This window comes from Hypanus sabinus, chromosome 7 (genome assembly GCF_030144855.1).
Source record: "Hypanus sabinus isolate sHypSab1 chromosome 7, sHypSab1.hap1, whole genome shotgun sequence".
Classification (NCBI taxonomy): Eukaryota; Metazoa; Chordata; class Chondrichthyes; order Myliobatiformes; family Dasyatidae; genus Hypanus; species Hypanus sabinus.
In genome coordinates, this window is record NC_082712.1 from 86,421,110 (window position 1) to 86,447,890 (window position 26,781).

At 41.0% G+C, this 26,781-nt stretch overlaps 1 protein-coding gene across 3 annotated transcripts in view; it reads right to left on the bottom strand.

Moving 5' to 3' along the window:
- The window catches only part of slc25a11 (solute carrier family 25 member 11), a 50,244-nt gene extending 26,189 nt beyond the window's left edge, over positions 1-24,055 (bottom strand). For all 3 annotated transcript variants that reach the window (XM_059975063.1, XM_059975061.1, XM_059975060.1), the window contains exons 1-3: positions 23,748-24,055; positions 13,149-13,301; positions 9,707-9,913 (exon numbers count right to left, since the gene is read on the bottom strand). In XM_059975063.1, the coding sequence (XP_059831046.1) occupies positions 9,707-9,913; positions 13,149-13,301; positions 23,748-24,049 (662 nt within the window). In that variant the 5' untranslated portion in view covers positions 24,050-24,055. The remainder of the gene's footprint in view (positions 1-9,706; positions 9,914-13,148; positions 13,302-23,747) is intronic.
- Positions 24,056-26,781: the final 2,726 nt, after the last annotated feature.

Below are 26,781 nucleotides of genomic sequence, written 5' to 3' on the forward strand. Positions count from 1 at the left end.
ATAAATCCCTGGGTCCAGATGGTCTGCATCCGAGGGTTCTAAAAGAGGTGGCTCAGGCAATTGCGGATGCATTGGTAATCATTTTCCAATGTTCCTTAGATTCAGGATCAGTTCCTGAAGATTGGAGAGTGGCTAATGTTGTCCCACTTTTCAAGAAGGGAGGGAAGGAGAAAACGGAGAACTATCGCCCTGTTAGCCTAACGTCAATCGTGGGGAAGATGCTTGTCCATTATTAAGGACGAAATAGTGGCATATCTAGATGGCAGAAATAGGATTAGGCCGAGCCAGCATGGATTTACCAAGGGCAAATCATGCTTGACTAATCTGTTGGAGTTTTTTGAGGGTGTAACAAGGATGTTAGACGAGGGTAAGCCAGTAGATGTTGTGTACCTAGATTTTCAGAAGGCATTCGATAAGGTGCCACATAGGAGATTGCTGAGTAAAATCAGAGCTCATGGCATTGGGGGCAGGGTTTCAACATGGATAGAAAACTGGTTGGCAGATAGAAAGCAAAGGGTAGCAGTGAATGGGTGTTTCTCAGACTGGCTGGAGGTGACTAGTGGGGTACCACAGGGCTCTGTATTGGGACCACAGCTCTTTACGATTTATGTCAATGATTTAGATGAGGGCATTGAAAACTATATCAGCAAGTCTGCTGACGATACTAAACTGGGTGGCAGTGTGACATGCGAAGAGGACGTTAGGAGAATACAGGGAGACTTGGATAGGCTGAGTGAGTGGACAGATACTTGGCAGATGTCATTCAATGTGAATAAATGTGAAGTTATCCACTTTGGAAGCAGGAACAAGAGGGCAGAGTATTGTCTGAACGGTGTAGAGTTAGGTAAGGGAGAAATGCAAAGAGACCTAGGAGTCCTAGTTCACCAGTCAATGAAGGTGAATGAGCAAGTGCAACAGGCAGTGAAGAGGGCAAATGGAATGTTGGCCTTTGTTACAAGGGGAATTGAATACAAGAGCAAGCATGTTCTTTTGCATTTGTACAGGGCCCTGGTGAGACCACACCTGGAATATTGTGTACAGTTTTGGTCTCCAGGTTTAAGGAAGGACATTCTGGCAGTTGAGGAAGTGCAGCGTAGATTCACTAGGTTGATTCCTGGGATGGCAGGGCTGTCTTACACAGAGAGATTGGAGAGATTGGGCTTGTACACGCTGGAATTGAGGAGATTGAGAGGGGATCTGATTGAAACGTTTAAGATAATTAAAGGATTTGATAGGATTGAGGCAGGAAATATGTTCCAGATGTTGGGAGAGTCCAGTACCAGAGGGCATGGATTGAGAATAAGAGGTCAGTTATTTAAAACAGAGTTGAGGAAGAGCTTCTTCTCCCAGAGAGTTGTGGAGGTGTGGAATGCACTGCCTCGGAAGACGGTGGAGGCCAATTCTCTGGATGCTTTCAAGAAGGAGCTGGATAGATATCTGATGGATAGGGGAATCAAGGGATATGGGGACAAGGCAGGGACTGGGTATTGATAGTGAATGATCAGCCATGATCTCAGAATGGCGGTGCAGACTGGAGGGGCCGAATGGTCTACTTCTGCACCTATTGTCTATTGTCTTTCAAAATGTCGTTTTTTCTTCCCATAAGTCTCTGTTTTTGAAACGTCATTTTCTTATATTTGAATATGGAATCTTTTTTTAAAGGCATATTACACTATTTTAAACTTCAATGGTTATCCTTTTTTTATTATTGATTTTTTGCTTTTTTATATTATTTTTTCATTTTGATTGATATATATTCTTTCTTTTTACAACCCTGTATTTATATCTGGGTGTTATATAGTTTCTCTTTTCTTTCTTTTCATGAAGTCGCCATCTTGAAAATGGGGGTAATATTAGTATTAGTTTGTGCGCCTGCCGCTTGGCTTCTTTTCATGGGGTTGGGGGAGGGGGTAGGGATCTTTTTTCACGCTTTTGCTTTTTATTTTTTTGCTTTTAGTTTATGGGCTGACTTTAAATTATTAAAATTGTTGAGGTAACATGTTCTCCGGTTGCTCCTGAATCATTTTTCCTTCTTCCTGAATTATGGGTTATGTGTCTTTTTAACCTTTTATGATATACACAATTAATATTGGCATGATGGATAAGTCTATTAACTTTATCTCTTGGAATACTAATGGTTTAAATCATCCGATTAAACGTAAAAAAATATTTAAAGTTAATGCTAATATTATTTTTGCACAGGAGACCCATATTAGGAGGGAGGATAATCAACGCTTTTTTAGGTTCTGGAAAGGTCAACAATTTCACTCAAATTGTACCGCCAAAATTAGGGGTGTGTCTATTTTTATAGACCCCTCAATTTCGTTTACACATCATGAAATTATTTCTGATCCACAGGGCAGATTTTTGTTGATAACTGGTTCACTTTTTAATCGAAAAGTGGTTCTAGTTAATATTTATGCTCCAAACTTTGACTGCCCTGAATTTTTTAAATGTTTATTTACTTCCCTTCCTAATCTAAATGAATATATGTTGATAATGGGTGGAGATTTCAATTGTTGTTCGAATCCTTTGATGGATAGATCTAAACCTATTCAAATTCTTCCGAATAGATCAGCCTTACTTATTAATTCTTTTATGGTTGATTCGGGAATTACTGAAATATGGCGGTTTTTGAACCCTAAAGATAAAGAATTTTTGTTTTTTTCACATGTATATCACAGTTATTCTAGAATTGATTATTTCCTTATTGATCAGCGTTTATTAACAGATGTTACTGATTGTAAATATGATTCTATTGCTATTTCGGACTCTTCCATTAATACTAGATCTTGGAGACTCAACGCTACTTTGCTTCAAGATCCAGAATTTATCACCTACATAAAACAGCAAATTGACTTGTTTTTCTCAACAAACTATACTGAAGAGATTGACAAAGGAATACTTTGGGACTCTTTTAAGGCTTTTATCCGTGGACAAATTATCTCATATTCCGTTGGCAAAAGAAAACAAAGATATTTAGATATTGCTTTATTAGTGGATAAAATTAAATAAATTGATAAGATTTATTCCGTGACTCCTACCAAAGAACTTTATAAGAAGAGAGTTGAGCTTCAAATGGAGCATAGTTTATTATTATCTTCTTCAATTGAGAATCAATTAATTAGGACCAGGGCTCAATTTTATATCCATAGTGATCGAACTGGTAAATTGTTAGCTAACCAATTAAAAGCTATTTCGACTAAGCGACAAATTATTAAAATTTGTAAACAAGACGGTAATCTGACTACTGATCATAAAGAAATCAATAACACTTTTCAAGATTTTTATAAATCTTTATATCAATCAGAATTTGATGGCGATCTGTCCATGATGGATAATTTTTTTAACAATTTGAATATTCCCAAACTGACAGATGAAGATCGTAGCTTGTTCGATGCTCCTATCTCTATGGCCGAAATAGGAGAGGCTATCTCATCAATGAATTCAGGGAAAGCTCCTGGTCCTGATGGTTATATTATAGAATTTTTAAAAACTTTTTCTTCTTTGCTTTCCCCTTGGTTATGTGAAATCTTTAATGATGCATTTGCTAAGAAGAGATTACCTCAGTCTTTTTATGAAGCTACTACCTCTCTAATTCTTAAAAAAGATAAGGATCCTACTTTATGTGCATCTTATCGCCCTATATCACTATTAAATGTAGACTCTAAGATTCTTACAAAAATTTTAGCTATTAGGTTAGAAAAGGTACTATCACAGATTATTTCAGAAGACCAAACTGGTTTTATTAGGAATCGGTATTCCTTTTTTAATGTTAGAAAATTGATTAATATAATTTATACTTCATCACCCACAATTCCAGAATGTGTTATTTCATTAGATGCTGAAAAAGCTTTTGATAGAGTTGAATGGACATACTTATTTAACGCTTTGAGATATTTTAATTTTAGTCCTAATTTTATATCATGGATCAAACTAATATATTATAAACCTGTTGCTTCTGTTCTTACAAATAATTATAGATCCTCTTTTTTTCAATTATCTCATGGTACGAGACAAGGTTGTCCCTTAAGTCCTTTATTGTTTAATATTGCATTAGAACCTTTAGCCATTGCTATTCGTGAATCTCCTAATATTTTTGGTATTACCCGTAATGAGAAGTTATACAAGTTATCACTTTATGCTGATGACTTGTTGTTATATATTTCTGATCCTGACAGGTCTATTCCCGCTATTTTATCCTTGTTGGCTCAATTTGGTAGTTTTTCTGGTTATAAACTAAACTTGGATAAGAGTGATTTATTCCCTTTAAACGCGCAAACTTTATTGAATGACAGGATACCATTTAAAGTTGTTAATGATAACTTTATCTATTTAGGTATAAAAATTACCAAGAAATATAAAGATTTATTTACATTGAATTTTTTACCTATACTTCATCAAATTCAACAACTTACTACAAGATGGTCTCCCTTATCCTTATCATTAGTTGGTCGGATTAATGCTATTAAAATGATGATTCTACCAAAATTTTTATATTTATTTCAAGCTTTACCAATTTTTATTCCTAAATCTTTTTTGATAACATTGACTCAAAAATTTCCTCATTTGTGTGGCAAAATAAAAATCCCAGGTTAAGTAAAAGGCAATTACAAAAATCTAAAAAAGATGGTGGGTTAGCTTGACCTAACTTTAGATTTTACTATTGGGCGAATAATATTCGTAACTTAATTTATTGGAAATTAGATTTGGATTCACCATTGTGCCCATAGTGGGTAAATTTAGAATGCAATGAGGCACAGGGATATTCTCTATTCTCCGTTCTTGGTTCTTCTCTTCCTGCCGATTTAGTTAAATTCAATAAACAGATATCCAACCCTGTTGTCAAACATACATTACGAATTTGGTTTCAATTTCGTAAGTTTTTTTACTCTGAAAAACTTTGTTCTTGATAGCCCTATTTTACTTAATTTTTTTTCAAACCTTCTTTGACAGATCAAGCTTTTAGCATATGGAAAAGGAAAGGTATAAAATGTTTTCATGATCTTTTTTTTTGAAGGTAGTTTGATGTCTTTCGACCAACTTTCCAACAAATTTGAGTTACCTAAATCTAATTTTTTTAGATATCTACAAATCAGAAATGTTTTACATAAAATTCTACCATCCTTCCCCAATTCAACTTCAATGGATTTTTCAGATTTGATTTTTACCTTAAATCCTTGTTAGAAGGGATTAGTGGCTTTTATTTATAATATGATTATGAAGATACAACCAGAAATATCAGGTAGAATTAAACAAGAATGGGAAAAAGAACTTCAATATAATATACCAATAGAAAAATGGGAAAAAATTTTACAAATGGTTAATTCTTCTTCTATATGTGCTAAACATGCTTTAATACAATTTAAAATTGTACATACAGCTCATATGTCTAAAGATAAACTTGCTCGATTCTACTCTCATATTAACCCTCAATGTGACAGATGTCATTCAGATGGGGCTTCATTGACCCACATGTTTTGGTCATGTCCCACCTTATATAACTATTGGAAGGACATATTTGCTACCATTTCCTCAATTTGGAATATCGATTTACAACCTCATTTTATTACTGCAATTTTTGGTATACCAAATGAGGATGGTAATCAGTTTTCCCTTTCAATTAGACGAATGATTGCTTTTGTAACATTAATGGTCAGAAGGTCTATATTACAAAATTGGAAAGAAGTAAATCCTCCTACCACGTTTCAGTGGTTCTCTCAAACTATTTCTTATCTGAGCTTGGAAAAAATTAGAAGCACTATTTTTGACTCATCAGTTAAGTTTGAAGAAACTTGGGGACCGTTCATTAGATATTTTCATATGAATTAATCTGGCCTCTCCCAGACCTTCTCTCTGTTTATTCTTGTTCTGGTATGGAGTTCCGGAGTTTTTGGCACTATCATATACATATAAACTGTTATTATTGCCCATGTTAGTTTAGTTTAGTGTTTTTTTTCCAATATATATTTTTTGCTTGTATTTTTAAAATTTTTTTTCTTTTGATGATTATTCTTATTTTTTTTCATATAATTATTATAGGCTTGATTGATTAATGTACTATGTTTTCCTGTTGATATTTTAATAGTGTTACGTACTCGTGACACATGACAGTGGAGCCCTTGTCATGTGACGGGGGTTGAAGCTGTACTGGACTTGAGGTGATGGTCTTGTGATGGTGGTGGCGTCATTTTCCCGCCAGTGGAGATCATGTGACGGGTTTTTTTTACAGGTTATAAAAGGTAGACCCCACCCTGTGAGGAGGGGCAGTTCGAGGCTGGATTTGCCAAGTTGACTTCATGCCACTGCATGTTTGAAGTGATGACGCAGTTTAGTTGAAGGATGAAGTTTTTATTTAATGTCTAAAGTTTAAAAGGTCATTGCCAGCAGGTTCTTTATGATTCTGTTATTTCGCAATTAGGGGAGAGTGAAGATTCAAAGTTGGAAGTTAAAGATCGAGGAGATTCGCTTTCTACGGTGAAACGGGGGCGACCTTTGTTTGATCCTTATTTGGAAGGATTTCGTTGACTATCTTCGTGTTAATCCCTAGGTTTACCTAGAAAGGATTGAAGGTAGTGGAGAAGGAAAGGTCAGTGCCTTTAAGCCGTTCTGTTTCGTAAATTCTTCGTGGGAAGTTCGACGTCGGGGATCGAAGCAAGCGACGTGAAAGAGAACCTAAATCGTCCTGTAAAGTCTCTCCTTTTAAATGGACTGTGAGCATATCGAACTTTTGGCAATACCACTTTTAAGAACTGTTTTGGAATATCACTTTACGAACTGTTTGAACAGCCGCTCAGCAGCTGTTTCCGGTTACGGTAGTGTTTGTTTACTTTTGGGGGGTTTGTTTTCTGTGTTTAATAAACATGTTGTTTGTTATAAGAAACCCTTGCCGATCTCATATATTTATTGTTGCCTGAATACGTAACAATAGGATATTGTTATCCTATTATTATTAATTCAATTTCAAGTCTATTGTACTTATAACCTATTCATTATTATGTTTTTTTTATATATGGAATTCAATAAAAAGATTGAAAAAGAAAAGGAAAAGGATACCTTTGTCTTAGATGACACCTGCATCTATAAAGTGACAGATTAAAGCCAAATGGTAAATTAGATAATGTCTTTTACTGCACAGATGTGATGGGTTAACTGGCCACTCCGTGAGGAACACTTCAATGTACATTAGCCATTAAGACCATAAGACATTGGAGCAGAATTAGGCTATTTGGCCCATTGAGTCTGCTCTGTCATTCTGTCATGACTGATTTATTATCCCTCTCAAATCCGTTCTCACACCTTCTCCCATAATGTTTGACACCCTGATTAATTAAGAAACTATCAACCTCCACTTTAAATATACCCAATGATTTGGCCTCCACAGCCATCTGTGGCAATGAATTCCACAGATTCACCACCCTTAGAAGAAATTCCTTCTCACCTCTGTTCTAAAAAGGTGTCCTTCTATTGAGGTTTTGCTCTCCGGACTCCCCCATTATTGGAAACATGGCCATTCTAGCTCGGCCTTTTAATATTCAATAGGTTTCGATAAGATCCCCTTTCATTCTTCTAAACTGCAGCAACTACAGGCCCTGTGTGATCAAACACTCCTCTTACATTAACCCTTTCATTCCCAGGATCATTCATGTCAACCTCCTCCAGACCCTCTCCAATGACAGCACATCCTTTCTCAGATAACGGGCTCAAATTCCTCATAATACTCCAAATATTCTCACAGTAATCCCACATTATCTTATTTCATTATTTAGAAATAATAGGTTCTCTGGCTCAATGGGCCTGCACCACTCAATTACACCCATGTGACCAATTAACCTACTAACCCATATATCTTTGAAATGTGGGAGGAAACCGGACCACCCAGATAAAACACATACGATAACGGGGAGAAAGTACAAGGTCCTTACAGACAGCAGCAGGTTGCTAGTGCTGTAATTGTGTATGATAAGTACTATGCTACTGTGCCCCCTCCCCAAATTCCCTCCACATTCTCATCAATTTGCGTGAATTACAAATATCTCGATCAGTTAGGGAGATGGGTTGTGGAATGCCAAATGATTTTTTACTTAGCTAAGTGTGAGGTGATGCATTTTAAACATTCAAACCAGGATTAGAACCAATACAGGTGGCCCCTGCTTTTCGAACGTTCGCTTTACGACAACTCGCTGTTACAAAAGACTTACATTAGTACCTGTTTTCACTAACCAAAGAGGATTTTTGCTTTTACGAAAAAAAGACGCTCGCTTTATATGTGTGTTTACCCCGAGAAAGACTACAATGACCATGAAGCCTTGTGCAGGCAGTTGTTTGCGCATGCGTGTACTTGCATATGAGTGTATGTGCCGATTTTTTTTTTCTCCAAACCGATTTTGGCTCACTGCCTTCCTGAGTTTGATAAGTGAAACTACACCTTACCTACAATATTTCTACTTTATATCGGGTGTAAATTTATCATATAATTCCTGCTTTTACTATATGTTCATGTTATTTTAGGTTTTATGTGTTATTTGCTTTGATTTGGTAGGTTATTTTTGGGTCTGGGAACATTCAAAAATTTTTCCCATATAAATTAATGGTAATTGCTTCTTCGCTTTACGACATTTCGGATTACAAACAGTTTCACAGGAACGCTCTACCTTCGGATTGCTGGGGAAATATGTACTGTGAATGGCAGGGCACTGACTGGGGAACAGAGGGATCTGGGAGTTCAAGTGCCATTTTGCCGCACAAGTAGACAAGGCGGTGAAGAAGGTGGTTAGCATGCTGTCCATCAGTCAGGGCATCGTTAATGAGTAGGGGTATTATACTGCAGTTATATAAGTCGTTGCTGAGACGGCACTTGGAGTACTGTGGACGGTTTTGGTAACCTTGTTACAGGAAAGACATTGTCATGCTGAAGAGGATACAGGAGAGATTTACTAGAATGCTGCCTGCACTGGAGAACCTGAGTCATAGGGAGAGTTTGGCCACACAGGATCTCTGTCCCTTGGGGTGTAAGGGAATGAGGGGTGACCTCAGAGTAGTTTATAAAATCATAAGGATAATGGATAAGGTGGATGGGCACATATACAAGTTAAGTTAGGAGACATTTAAAAGAGACCCAAGAGGTCACTTCAGAGCAGGGGTTCCTAACCTGGAGTCCACAGATCCCTCAGTTAATGGAGGGGTTCATGGTGTTAAAAAGATTGGGAACCCCTGCTTTAGTGGGTAGTGTGTGCCTGGAATGAGCTGCTAGAGGAAGGGGTTGGGATGGTTACAACTGCAACATTTAAGAGGCATTTGGTTAAGTATATAGAGGGGTGGGGATTGGGAGGGTTATTGACCTATCTAAGGTAACTGGGACTAGCAGGTCGGTATGAGCCAGTTGAGACAAAAGGCCCGTTTCTAAACAGCAGGGCTCTATGGGAATCTAATACTCATCCATACAGTAGAGGCAATAAACCTATCAATTTGCATGTCTTTGGCATGTGGGAGGAAACCAGAACACCCGGGATAAACCATCCTAGCCACAGGGAAGCGCACAAACTCTACACACACCCACAGTGCCAGAGGTTGGGATCAAACTGCATCTCTGGAGTTGTGAAGTGGCAGCTCTACCAGGTGTGCCTCTGTGCCACCCACTATCAAATCTATTCTTAGCGTTCACTGGTTTGAAATACAAGCTATGTAGCTAATTTCAGGCACCTACCTGCCATCAGCAGTCATCCTGATCAGTGATACCTCAGCAGGTGTCCCCACGAAGGCACCTATTGCACCCGCCGTCATCCCAATTCCAGCTTTGATGAAGAAGTTGGGCGGCGTCCCGTCAGCCTTGGTGAGCTTCTCAAAGAGGATGGTGTAGATGCCCAAGCGGGTAGTTGTGTACGTGGCCTGGCGCAGCAAGCCAGCAGACAGACTGTATGGGACAGAGAGGGGCAGTGAGGAAGAAGCACTGTGATGTCACTGCCTGAACAAAGACAAGTGTTTCAAAGTTCAGAATATATATATATGTCACCACATACATCCCTGAGATTTTTTCCTGCAAGCATACTTAGCAAATTTATAGAACAGTAACTATAAGCAGAATCAAAGGACAACAAACTGTGCAAATGCAAATATAAATAAATAGCAATCAATAACAAGAGCATAAAATAACAAGATAATGAGTCCTTAAAGTGAAACCATCCGTTGTGGGGAAAATTAGAAATAGGATGAGTGTAGTTATCCTCTACTGTTCAAGAGCCTAATGGGTGAGGGGTAGTAATTGTTCTTGAACCTGCCGGTACAAGCCCTGAGACACTTGCACCTTCTACCTGATGACAACAGCAAGAAAAGAGCATGGCCTGGGTGGTCAGTTGTCTTCAACAACCATGTAGGTGCTATGGCCAAGAGAAGCACACCAGCACCTCTACTTCCTCAGAAGGCTCAGGAAACTCACCCAATGACTCTCACCAGCTTTTACACATACGGCAATAGAAAACATCCTATCTGGATACACCACAACCTGGTATGGCAACAACTCTGCCTGAGACCAGAAGAAGTTGCAGAGTTGTGGACACAGCCCAGTTCATCACGCATACCAGCCTCCCCTCCTTGGACTCACTTGTTGGATCTTGCTATTTTCTGATCCTTAGGGTCCTTCTGGGAATCAAGAATGGCGAGCAGTCTTAATTCTTAATGATCGTTTATTTTAAAGTATTAACAACCATTCAAATACTAAGCAAATTAAGCAATGAACGAGAAACGAAGTGGAAATGATTGAGTAACAAAACAAGCGAAGATAAAAGTTGGCACCTCTGAAAAATCCATCATTTTTATAATCTGAGTAAGAAACATTCCTTAGATGAAATAAACCAATCATTGGTTACACAATTATATCATGTAGACAATGTGCTGATTCTTGGCAAATGAAAAATGAGGAAGGTGATAAACTATTAGTTTAATTGCTATACCGCTTTCTGCCAGTAAGTGGGGATGAACAACCACATACTGTACTGTGAAAAATACACGAGTTTGTTAAAGTACAAATGATTAAACTAAAACTTTAGTCTTATATTAATTAATCTTATAAAAATATATATATTTTTTAAAACAGTTGCTTCCAACACTTCTTGCTGCCTTGGGGAAGCAGCCAGCATAACCAGGGACTTCTCCCACCCTGATCATTCTCTCTTCCCCCACTTCCCTTGGGCAGAACATGCAAACACTTGAGAACATGTACCACCAAACTCAAGGACTGATTTTATCTTGTTGCTAAAAGACTGGTACAGATCTGTTATTGATAAAGATGAACTCTTGATCTCTCAATCTACTTTGTCACGTCCATCTTATTTGTCTACCAGTAATGCACTTTGTAAGAATAACATCAAATTGTGTACTCCGCTGTTTTCCTTTTGCACAATACTGTATTTGTCCAAGTGCCACGGAGAACGAGTTTGGAAAACTGGCAGGAGCAAAGGATGTTATGAATGGTAAGGGTGAAGCACTATGGGAGGGGTGTGGGACAGGTGGCAGAGAAGCAGTGCCAGGGTGAGGGGGGGGGGGGGTATTGGCACGGGTGCAGATACACATACAGCCCTGAGACACCAGGCAAGGTAATTTAATTCTAAACAATTGGTTTATTGATAATTACAGTATGTCTCTCTGGTGCTTCCGGCGCCCTCTCCTCTCCCCTTTTCCCCACCATGATCACCCCCTCCCTGCCCCCTTCCCACTAACAATCCACAACAGAGTCCCATATCAGAATCAGGTTTATCATCACTCACATATGATTTTTTTGTGGCACAGTACAGTGCAATACATAAAATTACAGTACTGTGCTAAAGTCTTAGGCACCCTAGCTATACACATATGTTCAATATACTCATGATCTGTCTGGATGGAACACATACAAAAGCTCTTCGTCACTGCATCCTAGTACATGCGACAATTACAAACCATCTTCCTGATGGCAACTGAGTTGGTCCCCCAACAGGAAGGTGCTTGTGCCAAGTTGGCTGATTTTACCAAAGGTAGGCATTATAATGGAGGTTAAGCCACAATGCTGCAGGACAATCCTCACTTTCTGGGGCCCAAGATTTGGAGTTTTCAGCACTCTACTAAATACTACAAGAATGCCAGTCTGCCAGTACTCTGAACCCCTCAGCTCCCACTGCATCACCATCCATGAACAGGACAGGAACTGACGACATTCCAATTGATTTACTGCTGGTGAGATCTCTCTGCCACAGAGTGGATACCGCCTTGTTGTCGCTGGTGAGATCACTGTGCACAGAGAGGGGAGACTGCCATCTTATCGCTGGCGAGATTGCTCTGCACGAAGAGGATAGATTGCCTTTTTGTCACTGGTGAGATCACTCTGATACAGAGAGGGGAGACTGCTTTTTTATCGCTGATGAGGTTGCCCTGATATGGAGAGCGGAGACTGCCTTTTTATTGCTAGTGAGATTGCTCTGCTATGGAGAGGGAGAAGTTTGTCCAGGTTTTCTACAATTGTATGTAGGCTTGGACTGTGGACTTTTTTCAGTCGTATGGGTTTTTTTTATTCTGTTTTTCACCAGGTCTTTCTTGTTTTTTTTTGCGCGTGGAGAAAGGATTTGGGTGTTACTGATCATGTTGCCCTTCTTTTCTTTCTTGTTTCATGGCTATCTGGAGAAGAAGAATATTAGAGTTGTATACTTTGATAATAAATGAACCTTTGAGGTTCCAGTAACAGGTGGGTCTCAGGAGAAAATCCCAGTGGAAATCTGTCACAGGTTACCTCGGTGGTGAAGAACTGATAGTTTGTCCTTGTGGAAACTTATAGAATCAAAGGTGTGACACAGGAGACCATTCAACACATCATCATGACTCTGCTAGGTCTTTTATAGAATTACAGGTACTGGGAAGTAAATCTACTTTGAATTACTTTAACTGACAGTATTTCACACAATTAGCTTTAATAGATGTGGATGAGAAGGAGATTGGTTTTGTTGTGTTGGCCCTTGTGATTTAACAAGCAGGGAGCAACCTGTTGGGAGTTATTGAAAAGGTACTAACTTGAAGGCAACAGAAGCTAATATTTCAACAAGGTGAGAGGTAACAATATCCAGGGAGATGAGTTTACAGACAGCACTGACACGCTTCCACAAGTGCTAAATGCCTCAACTCACCCGGTGTAGATTCCACTGATCCCCTCAGCTCTCAGAATGCTGCTCACGGCATGAAAGCTGGTCTTGTACTCCTTTGTTCGGGCTCCCTGCCCACTTAGCTGCATACGGTTTTTCACCAAGTCCAGCGGCTGGACGAAGAACGTGGCCCCCATCCTAAAAGATAAAGTGCACACTCACTTAGCCTTTCATAGAAGAGGAATCCTGCTGTCTGAGCTCCTCAAGCAGAGGGATACATCAGTACTGGAGATTATAAAATATCTCCTATAGTGGGGGAGTCTAAGACCAGAGGACACAGCCTCTGAATAGAGGAACGTCCATTTAAAATAGAGATGAGGAATCCCTTTAGATGGAGAGTAGTGAATCTGTAGAATTCATTGCCATAGGCAGCTGTGGAGGCCAAGTCAATGGGCTTATTTAAGGCAGATGTTGATAGATTCTTGATTAGTCAGGGCATGAAAGGATATGGGAAGAAGGCAGGAGATTAGGTCAGAGAAGGAAAATAGATCAGCTATGGTCTGAGCAGACCAGACCAGACTATGGGCCAAATGGCCTAATTCCACTCCTTTATCTTATGTTGCTATTGTAATCACTAGACAATTTCTCTGAGGTCAGCTACAGTGCATGCCTAATACAGAAAAAAGCTCTGCTCTTTTTTTGGAGCAACCAACTGACAGAATGTCTGGAGCATATAAGAAATCTTGTAAGTCCCCTTAAGCTTTGACGGGAAATGAGATGCCCTCTCCCAGTCTGTCTCCTGTTCATGCTGCTTTGTATTTGACCTGATGAGATTGGGCAGACAAAGTAAGTCATGCTTGCTCCTTTATAAAACTCTAGTTAGGTCACACCTAGAGTACTGCGTACAGTTCAGGTCATCGTACTACAGGAAGGATGTTGAAGAGGGTGCAGAAGAGGATTACCAGAATGCTTCCTGGATTAAAAGGCATGTGCTATTAAGAGAGGTTGGACAACTTTCTCTGGAGCAGTGGAAGCTGAGGGGAGATCTGATAGAGGTTTATAAGATCATGAGGGGCATATTGAGAGAAGAGAGACAGCATCTTTTCTCCAGGGTTGAAGTGTCTAATACCAGAGGGCATGCATTAAAGGTAAGAGGGGGCAGGTTCAAAAGAAATGTGAGGGACAATTTGTTTTTACGTGGGTGCTTGGAATGCACTGCCTGAGATGGTGGTAGAAGCAAACATATTAGGGATTTTTAGGAGAAGTTTAGATAGGAGCATAAATGTGAAGTAAATAAGGATATAAGAAGGGATTAGTTTAGTTGACTATTTAATTACTAATTAATTGGTACAGCACAACACAATGGGCCAAAGAGCCTGTTCCTGTGCTATATGGGTAGCGAGGTGGGGATACATCTCTACCAAAGGAGGTGTAAGGCACTCTTTCCCTCCTCTAGCCAGCAGATCACCCTTGGGCAAAGTGTAGCACCTACTTAGCCATTCTCCACCTGATCAGGGTCATGTAAAGCCATAGAAGCAGGTGGTGAATGGGTGTATGAGCAGCTGGTACACATCGCAAGTCCTGGTTATGCAAGCACTGATGCCAGGCAGACAAACTCTGAAGAGTATTGATAATGGCCGGGGTCACCCCTCTTATAAAGACACTGCACAGAGAAAGGCAATGGCAAACCGTTTCTGTAGAAACATTTGCCTAGAAAAATTATAATCATGGAAAGACCATGATCGCCTACGTTATATATGACAAGACACATAACGAACGAACAAACTATTCTATGCTACTCCTGGTGAAGAGCTGAAATATCCCTGGGCAAATTTTATAGCTGCAAAGTCATGGTACAGGAGTTCATTCAGCTCATCATGACTCTTCTAGCTCTTTTTCAGAATAATAGGTAAAAGAAATACTTGTAAATGGCGAAAATAAATTATTTTGTTAAGTCAAAGCGAAACACACAATGGTTTCTGTGTGGTGTAAAGCATGGTTATCAGGTGTTGTTGTGTTATACCTAGTGATTCAACAGCCAAGATGCAATTTGTTTAGTGTGCATGCAATCAATTCCAACTCTGGATAGTAACAATAATGTTTATTAATCAACCACCATTAATAATCTACACTTACTACAGAACAGAACTGGAGGAAGGTAGGTAGCAGAAGTTAGGATATGAGGAACGTTGAGGAGGATGAGAGCTTCCTCATACAAAAAACAGGGGTGACAGGTTAACAGAGGTTGCTGAGAAATAGGATAACAACAGGTGTATCGTGGATGAGCTCAGGTTTCCAAACAGTGAAAGATGACAGCGGCCCAGGAGAGGTTTAGTTATTTTAAGTCTGTCAATGTTGTAACAATAAACACCAAGAGGATGGGACGGCACTGGTTCAATACAGAGATCCCCAAAACAAGATAAGCTGCAGATGCCTGAAATCCAAGAAAAAAACACACAAATACAGGAGGAACTCAGCAGGTCAGGCAGCATATATAGAAACAAGAAAACCTACAGCACAATACAGGCTCTTTGACCTACAAAGTTGTGCCGAACATGTCCCTACCTTAGAAATTACTAGGCTTACCTATAGCCCTCTATTTTACTAAGCTCCATGTACCTATCTGAAGGTCTCTTAAAAGACCCTATCGTATCCACTTTCACCACTGTTGCCAGCAACCCATTCCACACAATCACCACTCTCTTACCCCTCACATCTCCTCTGCACCTACACCTTAAATCTGTGTCTTCTTGTGGCAACCATTTCAGCCCTGGGAAAAAGCCTCTGACTACTTGCATGATCAATGCCTCTCATCACCTTATACACCTCTATCAGGTCACCTCTCATCCTCCTTCACTCTAAGGAGAAAAGGCCAAGTTCTAACTATTCTCATAAGGCATGCTCCCCAATCCAGGCACCATCCTTGTAAATCTCCTCTGCACCCTTTCTATGGCTTCCACATCCTTCCTGTGGTGAGGCAACCAGAGCTAAGCGCAGTACTCCAAGTGGGGTCTGACCAGGGTCCTATATAGCTGCAACATTACCTCTCGGCTCCTAAATTCAATTCCACGATTGATGAAGGCCAATATACCATACGCCTTCTTAACCACAGAGTCAACCTGCGCAGATGCTTTGAGTGTCCTATGGACTCCGACCCCAAGATCCCTCTGATCCTCCACACTACCAAGAGTCTTACCATTAATAATATATTCTGCCATTATATTTGACCTACCAAAATGAACCACTTTACACTTATCTGGGTTGAACTCCATCAGCCACTTGAGTCCAGTTTTGCAATCTATCAATGTCCCGCTGTAACCTCTGACAACCCTCCACACTATCCACAACACCTCCAACCTTTGAGTCATCAGCAACTTACTAACCCATCCCTCCACTTCCTCATCCAAGTCATTTATAAAAATCACAAAGAGTAAGGGTCCCAGAACAGATCCCTGAGGCACTCCACTGGTGACCGACCTCCATGCAGAATATGACCCGTCTACAACCACTGTTTGCCTTCTGTGGGCAAGCCAGTTCTGGATCCACAAAGCAATGTCCCCTTGGATCCCATGCATCCTTATTTTCTCAGTAAGCCTTGCATGGGGTACCTTATCAAATGCCTTGCCGAAATCCATATACACCACATCTACTGCTCTTCCTTTATCAACGTGTTTAGTCACATCCTCAAAAAATTCAATCAGGCTCCTAAGGCACAACCTACCCTTGACAAAGCTATGCTGACTACTCCTAATCATATTATACCTTTCCAAATGTTTATAAATCCTGCTTCTCAGGATCTTCTCCATCAACTTACCAACCACTGAGGTAAGACACACTGGTCTATAATTTCCTGGCCTATCTCTACTCCCTTTCTTGAATAAAGGAACAACATCCACAACCCTATAATCCTCCGGAACCTCTCCCATCCCCATTGATGATGCAAAGATCATCACCAGAGGCTCAGCAATCTGCTCCCTCACCTCCCAAATGGGGTACATTTCGTCCAGTCCTAGCGACTTATCCAACTTGATGCTTTCCAAAAGCTCCAGCACATCCCCTTTCTTAATATCTACATGCTCAATCTTTTCAGTCTGCTACAAGTCATCACTACAAACACTAAGATCTTTCTCCATAGTGAATACTGAAGTATTCATTAAGTACCTCTGCCATTTCCTCCGGTTCCATACACACTTTCCCAGTGTCACACTTGATAGGTCCTATTCTCTCACGTCTTATCCTCCTGCTGTTCACATACTTGTAGAATGCCTTGGGGTTTTCCTTAATTCTGCCCACCAAGGCCTTCTCATCGCTCCTTCTGGCTCTCCCTAATTTCCTTCCTAAGCTGCTTCCTAGTAGCCTTATAATCTTCTAGATATCTAACATTACCTAGCTCTCTGAACCTTTTGTAAGCTTTTCCTCTGTTCTTGACTAGATTTATTACAGCCTTTGTACACCACGGTTCCTGTACCCTACCATAACTTCCCTGTCTCATTGGAACGTACCTATACAGAACTCCACACAAATATCCCCTGAATATTTGCCACAATCCTTCCGTACTTTCCTTGAGAACATCTGTTTCCAATTTAAGCCTCCAATTTCCTGCTTGATAGGCTTGTAAGTCCCCTATAGAAATGAATAAACAGTCAATGTGTCAGGTCGAAACATTGATGCTGCCTGACCTGCTGAATTCGTCCAGCATTTTTCATATTTTGCCTTGGTTGAATACAATTCCCTTTACACTGTTCTGTCACACACTCCCAGGGCAGGAATAACAGGGGTTGGATTCAGAGTGAAGCTCCCTTTACACTGTCCGGTCACACACTCCCAGGGCAGGAATAACAGGGGTTAGATTCAGAGTGAAGCTTCCTTTACACTGTCCTGTCATACACTCTCAGCACAGGAATTACAGGGGTTAGATTTAGAGTGAAGCTCCCTTTACACCGTCTTCCACACTCCCAGGGCAGGAAAAGCAAGGGTTAAATTCAGAAAGAAGCTCCCTTTACACTGTCTGGTCACACACTCCCAGGGCACGCGCAGTCCACAACGGCCTTGGAGGAGTTTCGAGACCGTTGGGCTCCGCGGGGTGTAAATGCCATCGTAGATAGGGATGGCAACATTCTGGTGTAATGTCTATTGTCTATTTGTAGTGCAGTAATTGTGTTTGCCACTATTTTGTATATATTGTATAGCACCGAAATTTGTAATAAAGGATTTTGTAATAAAAAAAAAGGGCAGGGACAGCAGAAGCTACAAAGTAAAGCTTCCTCTGCATTGTCCCATCACACACCCACTGGGCAGGTTAGATATGATGTAAGGTTCTCTCTACATTGCCCCATAACACACTCCCAAAACTGCTACTGGATTCCAGATGGAGTTCCTCACCTTGTCCTGGCTTCTCTGAAAGACATTGTACACATAATGATCACCAGCAATCTATGCAGATCTTCAAAGAGTACACCTTTGTCGTAGGGTTTGGAGGCTTGCGTGCCTTAGTGACCTGGGGAGCTATGTTGGTAGGGGTCAGTGCTTTATGCTTTAGCTCATGATAGGGTCATCCATGCCAAACATGTCAAAGGGTAGAGGCTAGACTAAGTGCAGTCCACTGCTTCCCCAGGTTTCTGGGGGGATGGGTTCAGCTCAGGTCTAACAACCCTGACTGGCCAAACAAAATTGTTATGGAAACAGCAATGAAGAATCCTCCTATATCTGTGTGTAGCCAAGGAGAGATGGAGGACCTTAATTGCTGCCCTATACACCAGCAGTGTAACGGGAGGTCATTTGTGCAGCTAGGTCTCACAGTTATCATGGGCAAGGTGGACTGGAAGAACCCATTTCAGAACTGTGCGATTCTACAATTCAATGGTGACTCTAACTGATGAAATCAGCAATCACACTTTCCTAGGGGGCATGGTTTAAGCTATGTCACTAGTTTCTTTGTGAAGCAAACATTGACTCAGACTTTGAACCATGGTCAATGCCACAGTTCATGTGTGGGACCTTCAAAGATCTAGTCCAAAAGTCTAGGTATGTTATCTTCTGCCAAACACACTGTATTGCTAGACCTGTTGAGGAAGGCTTAAGCTAGCTTGGCAGGGGAATAGAGAGGAATTTCTTCAGCCAGAGAGTGGTGAATCTGTGGAGGCCAAGTTATTGGAAATATTTAAAGTGGAGGTGGTAGGTTCTTGATTAGTAAGAGTGTCAAAGGTTTCAGAGAAAAGGCAGGAGAACGGGGTCAACAGGGAAAAATGAATGAATGACAGAACAGACTCAATGTGCTGAATGACCTGATTCTGCTCCCATGGTTACAGTCTTACAGTATTCTCCCCACATTCAAAAGTTAAAGATTAGAATTCCCACCGCTGCCTAGAAGGAGTTTCTACATTCTCCCTGTGACTATATGGGTTTCCTCCCAAAGTCCAAAAACTACTGGTTGGTAGGTTAATTGATCATTGTAAATTGTCCCGTGATTAGGCTAAGGTCACATTGGGGGTTGCTGGGCGGTGCAGCTTGAAGTGCCAGAGGGGCTTATGTCGCGCTGAAATTCAATAAATAATCTGTCACAAGTACATCCAAATGCATTGTTTTGTGTCCAATCAAATCAGCGAGGATTGTGCTTGGCAGCCTACAAGTGTCACCACAACATAGCATGCCCACAACTCACTAACCCCAACCCAATACGAGTTTGAAATGTAGAAGGAAACCCTCAAGGTCACAGGGTAGATGTACGCTCTTCTTATAAACAGCGGAATTGAATTGAACCCCAATCTCCTGCTTGCTGCCTCCTTAGAGTATTCCACTAACCATTATGCCTCTATTCTGCTCTCTGGATCTAGGGGCAGCTCCCATCAACTCTCTTCAGATTCTGCCATCCACTTGCACACGAGGGGCAATAACAGTGACCAATTTACTTACCAACCAGCTGTTCTTTGGGATGTGGAAGCAAGCTAAAGCACGTGGCTGAAAGCCATGCAGTCACAGGGAGAACTGGCGAACTCTACATAGGCAACATGCCAGTCAGGATCAAACCCAGTTTTCTGGGGGCTGTGAGTCAACGGCTCCACGAGCTGTCACTGTGCCACCCACAGAGCAAGCAGATTATCTGTCTCTATCCACAAGACCTTAAGTGCCTTGAGAGAATCACCCTCATTTTGTCTGTAGCTTGGAAAGCAGGCAAAGAAAGATAAGTATAAATAGAGATTCTGCAGATGTTGGAAATCTTGAGCAACACACACAAAATGCTTCAGGAACTCAGCAAGCCAAGCAGCATCTAGCGAGAAGAATAATCAGTCAATGTTTCGGGCTGATACCCTTCATCAGAACTGGGAAGAGGGCAGAAGCCAGAATAAGCGGGGGGGGAGGGGGAAGACAAGCTGACAGGTGGTAGGTGAGACCCAATGAGTAGGTGGGGGAGGGGCATGAAGTAAGAAGCTGGGAGGTGATAGGTGGAAGAGGTAAAGGACTTAAGGAGAAATTTAATTGGAGAGGGGAGTGGGTCATGGGAGAAAGAGGAGGGGCACCAGAGGAAGGTGATGGACAAATGAGAAGGGGATGAGAAAGTAACCAGTATGGGGAAAGGAAAAAGAGAGGGAGGAGATTGGAGAAATAAATTATTGCTGTCCTAAGACACCTTTCTATAGAAAGCTATTTGACCTTGACATTTGAAGCAAAGCTGAAGATCTAATTTGCCAGTGGATTGAATACCAACCAGCTCTCCACTCATTGCTAGAATTTCACAAGATTCATCTTGCCTTTGGAAAGTAAGGAGAAGTTAAAGTAGGAAGAGAACTCAGTGTACAGCAGAGATCAGGCAGTGGTGACTGAGGGCACATCTAGACATTCACTGAGGCTGTACACACTCAGTGTGGTACTGAGGAAGAGCTAGCAGTCAAAGGGGCAAGTTAGCTGACCTTGAAAGTGGAACATTAAACTGTTCTAAAAGCAAAACATGCTGGAAATACTCAGCAGCCCTCCGTGGATATGAAAGCCGCATTTAGCATAGATGAATTCTTAGCTGACACGCAGTCACATCCAGAAATTTAGGAAACTCTTAAATAGGTAGCACATGGATGACAGAAAAGTGGAGGGCTATGTAAGAGGGATGGTTAGATTGATCTGAGGGCAAGGTCAAAGGTTGCATACAGTCCTGCAATGAACAGAATGAAAAATAAGCATTCTGTAACTCAGTGGCTGAATGAGCAACAGAGACTGAAACCCTCATTATGTTTAAACTGTATTGCAATATGAACTCAAAAAATTGTGACTTGCAGGGATAAATCAAAGCTGGATTAGATTGGGTAGGACTTTTATTTGGACTGCTACAGATGGATATTACTGCCTCTCCCAACAGGTAACATATTTATTTATGGAGAATATAGCAAAACAGAGTCACCAGTGAATCATCCTGGATTGGTTTGCATTGAGTAAAACAGAGGGGAAGGGGGGCTGTTTAATGCCCTGGATTCACTCAATGGAATAGTGAATTACTGTATCTATCATGAATTGAGGTGTCAAATACTTAGCTGCATCTCTTTCCAGGAGACCCATACTCAATACAAAAATGGCTTCTTCCCTCTGCCATCAGATTTCTCAGCACTATCTCTTTATTTTGAACTATATTTTTGTAATGTACGGTAACTTAATGTCTTTGCACTGTGCTGCTGCCGCAAAACAACTATCAGATTATAAAGCAATACATGCAAAATGCTCAGCAGGTCAGGCAGCATCTGTAGAAAAGAGTAAACAGTCAAAGATTTTGGGTCGAGACTAGAAAGGAAGGGGAGAAGTCAGAGTAAGAAGGTGGGGGGGGGAGGTGAAATGAAGAGCTGGGAAGTTGATTAGAGAAAGAGATAAAGGACTGGAGAAGGGGACTCTGCTTAGGAAACGACAGAAGACCACAGAAGGGAGGGGAAGGAAGAGGAGCACCCAAGAGAGGTAATGGGCAGGTAAGCAGATAAGGTGAGAGAGGGAAACAGGAATGGGGAAGGTGGGGGAACTACCAGAAGTTCAAGAAATCAATGTTCATGCCATTAGGATGGAGGCTACCCAGACAGAATATAAATCTGATTTTGTTTTACTAGTGCCAGGAAGGATCTGCGGGTTAGTTTAACAGTATTACATCATCAGTAACTAGTATTCATTTCCTCTGCTGCCTGTGAGGAGTTTGACCTTCTGCCCAAGGCAGTATGGGTTTCCTCCCACAGTCCATACAGGTTAGTAGGTTGTACAGATAGGTTAGTAGGTAAATTGGTCACATGGGTGTAACTGGGTAATGTCCCTCCTTCCGTGTGTGTGCATGCCCATCCCAAGCACGCTGGAATGCATCTCAACACAAATAAATAATCTTTTTTCTCTCCAGTTGTCAAGATTCTTCTACGTCCACCTGGAAATCTAAAATAATAACAAAATGTACCAGAAAAATCTCAAAGGGTCCCAGACCTGAAACATTAACTCTTTCACTCCAAAGTTGCTACTTGACCTGCTGAATACTTCCACCATTTTTTGTTGTTTAGACAAGTTAAATGTACCACCAGAAGAATGCATTTTTGACCGAATAAGACTACCTCAGTCACGTCTGACTAAATGTCAGTCAAGGTCTAGATGGGCGCATTCCTCCTTCTATGTGTTCCAAGACCTTGGAGCAGGATTTCAATAAACAGTTGCCTTATAAATGTCAGTTAATGACAGAGAATCATGTAGCTTTCTCCAAGTGACTTGTTCACATGAATAGGAAAGCACTGTGAAACTAGGAGAGGCAAAATGTGCAGTAATTCCACCTCAATTTGGAATAGTTTGAATACACTAGTATGCAGAATATTAATAATTAGAGAAATTATAACAATGTGCTTAAATGAGTGCAAATTTTACAGCAAAAATTAAATTCTTATTGTTCTCAACAAAATCAAAACACGAGGATATATTATGTAACAGACACTTGTACAATAATTTGTTAATGCAAATATATTTCTATCCATAAAAATACTGCAAGTTAAGCTCAGTGCACTGTATCCATTTCTAATAATTAATAAACCTTTCCAGTATAAAAATTAATGCATATTAAATTCTTAATACACTAAAGATTTCTAATTGCAAAGTTATGACTTTTTTCATACAGACAAAAAAGCAAATTATTTGAATGTTGATTCGTATTGAATTCATAATGTAGCGACAAAAATATTTTTCTCTAGATTACAAGCATAATTCTTAATGAACTTGCATGCCTCAACAGAAAAGCCAATAAATAACCGTTCAGATACAGAACCATTTTGCAAGATAAAATCTTAACACGGTGCCTTAGTTTTTAGTAGCAACTTAATCTTTCCATATGAGAAATAATGCAAGTTAAATAATTGCAAATTTAAATATAATCTCGGAGATAATTCTGCTGAACTCTGGACTAACAGCACTGCAGGAACCGGTCAAATTAAAACAATTGTTGAAAGTAAACGACGGTGATGAGAGAACTAAATTCTCCATTAGAGAGGTAAGGGAGCGGGGCTGCAGCGCCGGCCTGGTGAAGGAGCGAGGAGAGGTCCCGGGGATGGGGAGGCATGGAGTGAGAGTCAATGAAACCCGGCAAGTCTCCCACCCCCACCCCATGACAACTTCTGCGGCTTAAAGCCGCCTCTTAACGCTGGGTTACGTTACCCCGCCAGCCCCCCGAAGAGGAATTTTATGGCCTTGGGGGAAGTTCGCCGCTTCTCCGCCGCCATTTCCACGTTCACCAAGGTGACTCGGGGCGGGCACGCGCACGCTCGGAAGGAGGGGCAACGTCGTGAGCGTGGGAGTGCGCGTGCGCGTGCGCAGGGGCACCGGGCTGAGGCTGAGAACGTGATTGGAGGCGGCCAGGAGAGCGCTGAGGCGCCATGTGGCGTCTCCCTCAGGGGGAAGGGTGCTGAGGCATACAGTATGGCGTCTGCCTCAGGACACAGGGAGCTGAGATGCACCATGTGACATTTTGCATCAGGAGGGCGAAAGGGAAGCTGAGGTGTCTTCCTCGGAGGGAGGGGGGGGGAGGAAGAAAGCTGAGGCGCTCTGTGGCTGCCACAGCAGGGAGGGATGCTAAAGTGGCACCTTGCTGCAGGAGGAAGGGTGCTGAGGTGGACTACTGTGGCAACTGCCTCAGGGGCAACTCCTTGGTGGAATTCTGGTTTTCCCACCTGTCTCTGAGTGAAGAAGTTCCCCCTTAAATATTTCACCTTAAACCTGTGACCGCTTGTTCTCAAACCTGAAGGTGAAAAGTCTGAATGTATTCACCATAAACAAGAAAATCTGAGCAACACACACAAAATGCTGGAGGAACTCATCGGGCCAGGTAGTCCTGCTGAAGAATTTTGGCCCAAAACATTGACTTTTTTCCATAGCTGCTGCTTGGCCTGTTGAGTTCCTCCAGCATTTTGTGTGAGTTGCATTTATTCATCATATCTATAATCCCTGTTAAATTTTTGTAAGGTTCCCCCTCATTCTCCTGAGCTCCAGACAATAAAGTCCTAACCTGCTTAACCTTTCCTTCTAGCTCAGGTCCTCAATTTAAGTTGTATTTCCTACATTCAGTACAATAGAATGAACTGACTAGAAGCCCTTTGGGATTGTGAATGGGAAGAGAAAGATATTTGCAGAAACAAATTCTTAGGCAAGAATTTTTTTGCAGGGACAATTTAATAAACAGTTCTGATCTGAAAGTGTCACTGAAAATAGAGAGTGGTGTTTAATGGACACCATTAAAGTGTGAAATAATGCATTTTGGTAGGACTAAACAGGGTAGGTCTTACACAATGGTAGGGCACTGAGGACTGCGGTAGAACAAAAGGATCTGGGAATACGGAATTCATTGAAAATGACAGCACAGGTAGATAGGGTCATAAAGAAAGCTTTTGACGCATTGGCCTTCATAAATCAAAGCACTGAGTACTGGAGATAGGATGTTAGACTGAAGTTGTGTAAGACATTAGTGAGGCCTAATTTGGTGAATTGAGTGTACTTTTGGTTGCCTACTGCCTATTGTCTTGTTTATTAATTATTTTATTTATTAACTATTGTACTGCCCTGCACTGTTTTGTGCACTTTATGTAGTCCTGTGTAGGTCTGTAGTCTAGTGTAGTTTTTGTGTTGTTTTACGTAGTCTAGTGTAGCCTTGAGTTGTCTCACATAGTCCAGTGTAGTTTGTGTTGTTTCATGTAGCACCATGGTCCTGGAGGAAGGTTGTTTTGTTTTTACTGTGTACTGTACCAGCAGTTTATGGTTGAAATGACAATAAAAAGAGGCCTGACTTGACTAACTACAGGAAAGATATAAACAATGTTGAAAGATTGCAGAGAAAATTTACAAGAATGTTGGTACTGGAGAACTGAGTTATGTGGAAAGATTGAATAGGTTAGAACTTTATTCCTTGGAACGTAAAAGATTAAGTTGAGATTTGATATAGGTATACAAAATTATGAGGGGTAAAGATAGGATAAGTGCAAGCAGGCATTTTCCACTGCAGTTGGGTAAGACTACAACTAAGAAGTCATGGTTTAAGAGTGAAAGGTGAAAAGTTTAAGAGAAACACAAAGGGAAACCTCTTTAATCAGAGGGTTGTGAGGGTGTGGAATGAGCTGCCACCACAAGTAGTGCATGCAAGTTCGATTTTGATGTTTAAGAGAAGTTTGGATAGGTACATGGATGGTAGAGGTGCAGAGGGCTAAGGTCTGGGTGTAAATCAATGGGACTAGGTAGTTTAAATGTTTCGGCATGGATAAAATGGCTGAAGAGTCTACCTGTCCTGTACTTTACTGTGACTATAGTGGGGCAACATGGAAGCATTGCGGTTAGCGCATCGCTTTACAGATCAACCGTAAGACTGAGGTTTGAATCCCACTACTGTCAGTTGTATGTTCTCTTCATGACTGCACAGGTTTCATCCGGGTGCTCCAGTTTCTTCCCACATTCCAAAGACACACTGTTAGGTTTAGTGAATTGTAGGCATGCTATGTTGGTGACGCTTGCAGGGTGCCCAGCACAATCTAATCTGATTTGATTTGACACAAACAATGCATTTCACTACGTTTTGATGTTCGTGTGGCAAATAAAGGTAAGCTCATGATTTTTATCTTGAAGACTTTGGGACACAGTGTTTCAACAGTCAGGAGATGGCGTATAGAGGTTGGGATGCTATAATGCAGTTGTAAAAGGTTCAAGATTGGGAAAACAGTACAAGGTTGAATGCCATCATCCTAGTTATTTAATCTATATGCTAAACACATAATGAAGAATGCTAGTCTAGAGGACTCAAATGTTGGAATCAAAGTTGCCGGATGAAATATTAACAACTTCAGATATGCTGATGGTACTACTCTGGTGACTGAAAGTGAGGAGGATCTGAGGATGTTTCAAAGTGAAAGAAGAAAGTTCAAAAGCTGGCTTGTTGCTCAATATTAAGAAAACCAAGATTATGTCAACCTACACTATTAACTCTGTGGTAATAAATGGAAAGGAAACGGAAGCAGTGACAGATTTTGTCTTTCTTGGTTCAAAGATTTAACATAGAAACCTTACAGCATAATACAGGCCCTTAGGCCTACAAAGTTGTGCCGAACATGTTCCTACCTTAGAAATTACTAGGCTTACCCATAACCCTATATTTTTCTAAGCTGCATATACATATCCAAAAGTCTCTTAAAAGAACCTATGGTATCCGCCT